Raw genomic sequence first — 6,688 nt, 5'->3', positions numbered from 1 at the left:
CCTGTCGCTATCAAAATTAGCGAAAAATATGTCGTACATTTACGATTCAAGTCGTATTTTTACGACTTCAGTCGTAACAAAATTGTCTTTTAAAAAAACGACATAATTGTTCTACAAAATGTCGTAAATTGACGATCATTTTTAACAGTGTAGCTCCAACGGTCTCGGATCTAGGCCAAAAACAAAAAAAGCGTCCCATTGTACCCCACCTTCCCTTACTCTGAAGCTCGATAAGAATATGAAAACTTATTTGGTGATAAGACAAGGTATTTCCCTCTTTCACTTCCTGGATTTAATATCACGCAGAATTATTGGCTGAGCGATAGCGAAGCCCTTGCCGTGTTTGGGCGCGCTGAAAAGTGACTGGTCGTGCGTCTGTCTGTCTGTTTGTACTCACCAACGATTCTCAGCAACTACATTGGCTTTAGGTCCCAAATTTTGTATTTCGTGTCCCCTTAGTTCCCCCCAACACGAGTTTGTTTCAAATCGTTGTTTAGTATCGTTTGAAATATTCAAAACATATTTTTGAATCAGGTTATTAGCATGGTTAGGTTGGCAGCACACACACCAATTTCTCATACCTGCGGCCGCGGCTCTGAAATACGGGACAGAAGCAAATAAGCAAATAAAACAAAATAACGAGCAGAAGGGTTTTGGAAATGAGATGGGCCATAGTTTTTCAACATTCTAGAATGATTAAACCCTTTTGGAGTATCAACACAGCGAAATATGGAGAATGGAAGTGAAAATGATTTACGTTTTTCTTTCCCCCTCGCCCCCCTCCCCCGTTAGAGGGGAATCTTCTTCAGGTCAGTGCACTTTGACAGAGCATTGTAGAAAGAATGTTTTTTTTTTGACCTTTTGTATTGTGGGCATCTACATATTTCATTTTCCATAGTGTCATCCTCTTTTAAATTTTCATAGTAGATGAAATCAGGGAAATGCATAAATAACTTGTGTTGAAATTAGCAGGCATACTTACAGGCATACTCCGGCGTGTTAGGTGTGTACTCATCTGAGTACACTCTAGTTAGAGTGTACTCATCCGAGTACACGCTAGTTAGAGTGTACTCATCCGAGTACACGCTAGTTAGAGTGTACTCATCCGAGTACACGCTAGTTAGAGTGTACTCATGAGCACACTTTAACTAGAGTGTACTGAGTACACTGTTGAGTTTGCAGAGCACGAACTGCTCGTAAATTTCAAAAACGATATGATCGTCCATCTTTTTTTCGTCAATTTACGAAAACATTCTTAAACTTACAAACTTAATCCTCAAATTTTGGTCGTTTCAGGCATTTTTTTCTTTCTATATAGTAAGGAAACAACGGACGACAACACATTTTTTCAGACTTCCTTTTACAATCATACTTGTAAATTAACGATTTCACCTGTAAATTTAAGATTGTAAAATGATGAACAGTTTGTCAATTTACAATTTACTTTGTAAAAAAACAGTGCAGGTCGTGGTTCAGATTTAACAGGCAACTATTCATAAAAAGTAAGCTTGATTTGTATCAAAACAAGTTTACGCGTGATAAAACGAGAATAGTCGTAAGATAACGATTTTATCAGTAAAACTACGATCTTTCGTCAGTAACATTAAGATTTCATCGTAAAATTACGAATTTATTCCTAAATTTTTGAGTAAAGTTTGTCGAAAATATGACAATTGTTCATTTCATGAATCTTGTGGTTATTTTACGAATTATAATTTGTAAAATTACAACACTAATTGTTGGGATTATTGTTGTAAAATAACGACTTCTCTTAACAGTGTTCGCAACACGGGGAAATTGTCCGTAGACTGTTAGTGTGTATCTGCGTTGCAGGTCTTCCAAGTTTGGACTGAGCCTTTGCGGCCGAGGCCTGGCCCCGAAGGACTGCCTGCGGAAGTTGATTTTGGTGAGCTATCGTTGCAGTCTGCTGCTCTTCATGAAATGCTGTGCCATCCGTTCTGTGAAATGGTGCAAATTCTTTTCACGATCTTTTCATATTATGCATAAAATTGGTTCCAAGCGTTCTAAGACTCAACGAATTTGAGTATTCGTTTGGTGAAAAGCACCTTAAACATGCACAAAGCAACCATTATCACTCATTCTAGGAACGTGACATCACGTTGAAATGAATGCGACAAAATGTCCCGTTCCTTTGAGCATTGTGTCACACTCGTTTGGACGTGAATCGGCTTTCTCGCATTCATTTCAACGTGATGTCACGTTCCTGCACTGTCAATCCAAGTGTGAGACAGTCTCACACTATTTTGTGTGGACCACGATGTCTCACTGGTAAAACAAAGGCATAAAAATTACGCCCATTGGGGCATAAATACTCTTTTACGCCCTTGCAAGGGCATAAATCGTTTATGCCCTGGGAAAGGGCGTAAATGGTATAGGAATTTCAAGCAAAATTTTAATGCCCTTCCCAAACGCATTAACGATTTATGCCCTTTAAGGCCCTTTAAGCTTTACGCCCTTAAAGGGCATAATTTTGATGCCTTTGTTTCACCAGTGCTCACGCTTACAAGTGTGAGCCACGTATATCCCACGCTTGCAAGTGTGAGACTTGGTATGTCTCACACTTACTAGCGTGGGTCCTGTGGCATTAAACCACAGGGAACCATAGGCAGTAAGTGTGAGACAAATGATGTCTCATACTTGCAAGAGTGGGACAACGTGGCTCACACTTGTAAGTGTGAGACATCGTAGTTCACACTAAATAGTGTGAGACTGCCTCACACTTGGATTGGCAGTGTGGGACGAAAGTGTTTCCTCCACAGAACAATGATATCACTCCAAGACATTCTTAGTGCGCGCGGAATCCAACGTTCATTGCCTACACACGTTGCACACACGTTCCAGGCGACGCCGCCCCTCAAGGAGCTGGTGCAGGACCTGTCCTGGAACGGTGTCTCCCTGGACGGCGGCGCTATGGCTCGCGTGCTGGCAGACGACGGCTTCTGCTACACGTTCAACATGATGGACCCCGCCGACATCTTCACGGAGGCAGCGTGGGTGCATGGCAATTGAGTCTTACGCATCATGTCCCTCTCGCACTCATGGGACAGTGGCCGCTCCGGAAGGTGTATGTGTGTTGTTTGTCAAAGCTAGGGCCTACATACCGCCCTGGCCTTGACTGAAGAGTTTATAAGGTTGACCCTAATACAGAGTCAAATGGTTGTGCACATGTCAAATCCAGTCTGACTCGCGGACATTCTTCCCAATAAATAGCACAGGCGCATTAGCGTGTACATTCCATGCACACTCTTTTAAACAGCATGCTTGTCGAGACGACGAATTCGTCAACCTTCGGGTTGACTCTTTAAAGAGTCAACGATGTATACTCTTCAGTTTCCACAGACAAAATGAGTGACTTTCCGTTCAGTCCTAGCGGCGCCCCTGCCCGTATGGGTGCGAGAGAGACAGAGCGACGAAGCTTTGTACACTGCTAATCCTAGTGTGGACCAGGTCCACACTGGTCCACGCTAGGAAACGTGGACCACAAATGGTCCACGCCAGGAAACGTGGACCAAGCTGTGGTCCACGCTTTACAGCGTTGAACTGAACTCCTCATAGGTCAATCACACTTCAAAGTGTGGACCACGATACCTAGCGTGGACTTGGTCCACACTTGGATTAGCAGTGTGCGCAAAGTGACCGACGCCTCTTCGTGACCAGGGAGCAGCACGTCAAAGCGTCTAGCAGGGTGCCGGCAGTGCACTGGAGTTTGGAGGGCGGCTACACGGCGCAGTCCTCGTGGACCACCTTCCCGCGCAGGGCCATGGGCAGCACCATCCGCAGCGGGCTGTACATGACGCTGCGGGGCAAGGGGCTCGTCAAGGTACGCGACGTCGAAGAGACACGGAGAATTAATTCTTACACCGATTTCGACAGTGCATAGTACCAAGAAATTTGTGCAGTCACCAAAATAAAAACTAAATTTGTTTTGTAATACGACTTTGTCCTTACTTATAGGGTACAAGGAAAACGCTTAATATTACGATAGAAAAATGGCTCCACAATACATGTGTTTGCCAAAAATAAAAATTCAGTTTGACGGTTCGCTTCCTGTAGCGCTTTGAAACAAAGTGCAAGTTCACTCTTCTAGGCCTTAAGGAAAACGGGACAGGGGAAGAACTGAACAACCCTTATTTTACTTCAAATGCCTAACGCAAAGGCCTGACAACTACTATGTAATGAAACGCTGATGCCACGGACTTTTGATGGTTTTAATGCCTGTGCATACGGTATTTGAAGTAAAATACGAAGTCTTCAGTTCTTCCCCAGACTCACCCTACGCCCGTGGGATACCATAAACTGTTAGGAAGTTCCGAGTGCAACAAAGACAATGCACACGGTAAAAACGGAACCTGGTTTTCCCAGGAAGCCAATGGTGAAGGCAAAGGCGATTTCCAGGAAGTTCCTGGGAAAACCAGGAACCGTTTTTACCGTGCAGGCCAAACTCGGGTTCTGCGATTCCTCCCGAATCCTGTCCATTCTTCCCCACATTGAACCCATTGACTTGCACTGCAGGTGGTGCTGCACACTCCGCTGGACCTGCCCATCGTGACCCTGTCCAGCGACTACGTGTTCCGCACCAAGGAGACCAAGCCGCACGTCAACAGCCCGCAGCTGGCCACCTTCTTCCCCTTCCCGGGCGAGGAGGCCGTGGTGACGGTGACGCCCACCATGACGGCGGCCTCCTACACCTTGCTGGGCATCGCGCCCGAGACGCGCAACTGCTACTTCCCCACCGAGCGCCGCCTCGCCTTCTTCACGGTGTACACGCAGAGGAACTGCGAGCTGGAGTGCCTGGCCAACATGACCGCCCGCGTCTGCGGCTGCGCAGCCATCTACATGCCGCGTAATGCCAATTTGTTGCGAAAAATACGACGTTATCACTAACTCATTTATTTCGCACATCTTTAACTTCTTGAAACAATTTTATTTTATTTTGAACAGGATCGAAGCATCAGTCTGTGTGCCAGTCTCGCGCCTGCTACGAAACTGTTACGAAAGGTAACCCTATATTTTAGCTTATTATAGTCATCATTATGACAATTTATATGAAACGACACAGCAAGCAAAAGTGTGAATAATAGTACAACTAAAGTATAACGAAAACTGTGAAAAACAAAGCACAGCGAGGATTGCACAAAGTACAACGAGGTCTGGACTGGACTGCACTCCACCTTGCCGGTTAGTTCCATTGTACTTTGTACAAAAATTGTTGTACTTTGAAAGCACAATTTATACCTGATAAAAAAAAGCTGCCGCGTTAGTTGTGTTTTTTTTTCTGGCATAGTAGGGTATTTTTTGTCTGGACCGGAAGCCAGAAGTCGCCACTTTGGCCGGAAACATAATCAAGGTTGCTTATTTGGTGGCGTAACGGCCCAACATCGTTAAAACTTGTACAAATTACGTGCAATGTTAGTGCCAATACATGTTTACGCAGTAATACAAGGCTTTCAACAAGCAATTAAACCTCTCCTTCCGGCCAAGATATCGTCCTCCTCTACAACCGCCTTCAAAATTAAATTGGCTTTAAATTTAGCGCACATGTTAACTCACTGGATTTGATCGTCTGCAGGAGACGACCACGCGGACTGCGGCTGCCTGCCCGAGTGCAGCTCCATCGGCTACGACTCCCGAGTCTCTCACTACAGTTGGCAGCGCGAGCACGACCGGGTGGACGCGCAGACGGACGGGCTGGACCAATGGTAAGTCGCTTTAGTTGGAAACTCCATCTGTGTTGCACTCCTTGTGATTGCATCGGTAGAAGTAAAGCGAAACTTTATGTTTGAAGTTACGCTTAAAGATGTTTACAGGCTGAAAATTTGACGAAGCATTTTGAGCATATGTAAAGGTGTAAACTTTTTGGTTTGACATACAAAGTTTGTAAATTACGAAACATACGCATGCTCCAAATACTTCGTTCTGAAAAGATCCTTTTGTTTGTAAAGCTCAAAAAAGTTTTAAAGTTTTCAGAGTGCACGTTTGAAATGAAGCACAGGCATGAAATCCTCCCACGCATTTTAACTGGTGGAATCTGAACGGAGAGCCTGTTACGTTTCATGTCAAGCGAAAACTGAATACGCTTAAAATCAGATGGTTGTAATGTTGTAGTTTCACCAGTGTTGACACTCTGTGTTCTGCAGGACGGGGCTGTCTAGGATTTCAATCCAGATCAAGGACACCACATTCACAGCCGTCGAGCGCAGCCACTTGTACAGTCGCCCAGAGTTCTTGGGTGAGTCAGCCCGGAATAAATAGTAATTCACTTGTCAATTCTGAGTAATAAAACAATAAATGTTTGCTCTTTTTAGCTGACGTTGGAGGACTACTCGGCATCTTCAGCGGTTTCAGCATCATTTCCATCGTGGAAGTTGTTTTTCACATGCTCATTCAGTGGTTCTGTTATGTTTTCAAATAAAAGCGAAAAGTTCACACTACATGTTTATGTACAATTTTGTACGTGGTGATGCACAATTTTAAACTTGCGCGCCGTCGTGCATAAAATTGTGCGTGAATTTGCATAAATTTATGCATCTTTACGCATGATATAATGCAAATTCCAGGTATGCACAAAATCGTGCAAGTTTCACGTACAAAATTCTACCTAAACATTTAGTGTGTTGTTTTTCTCGATCATGTGTGAGACTTCGCAATTTTACATGGTGCCGAAATG

At 44.2% G+C, this 6,688-nt stretch overlaps 1 protein-coding gene across 1 annotated transcript in view; it reads left to right on the top strand.

Annotated features, from left to right (window-relative positions):
- Positions 1-6,685, top strand: part of LOC117654378 (pickpocket protein 28-like) — a 25,981-nt gene extending 19,296 nt beyond the window's left edge. Inside the window, exons 3-10 of the mRNA XM_034400981.1 lie at positions 1,834-1,906; positions 2,863-3,011; positions 3,679-3,841; positions 4,534-4,864; positions 4,963-5,019; positions 5,591-5,720; positions 6,159-6,250; positions 6,327-6,685. Of these exons, the coding sequence (XP_034256872.1) occupies positions 1,834-1,906; positions 2,863-3,011; positions 3,679-3,841; positions 4,534-4,864; positions 4,963-5,019; positions 5,591-5,720; positions 6,159-6,250; positions 6,327-6,433 (1,102 nt within the window). The 3' untranslated portion in view covers positions 6,434-6,685. The remainder of the gene's footprint in view (positions 1-1,833; positions 1,907-2,862; positions 3,012-3,678; positions 3,842-4,533; positions 4,865-4,962; positions 5,020-5,590; positions 5,721-6,158; positions 6,251-6,326) is intronic.
- Positions 6,686-6,688: the final 3 nt, after the last annotated feature.

This window comes from Thrips palmi, unplaced genomic scaffold, assembly GCF_012932325.1.
Source record: "Thrips palmi isolate BJ-2018 unplaced genomic scaffold, TpBJ-2018v1 HiC_scaffold_10, whole genome shotgun sequence".
NCBI classification, from domain to species: Eukaryota; Metazoa; Arthropoda; class Insecta; order Thysanoptera; family Thripidae; genus Thrips; species Thrips palmi.
The sequence above is the reverse complement of the archived record's forward strand: the minus strand, read 5'-3'. Positions and strand labels throughout refer to the sequence as shown.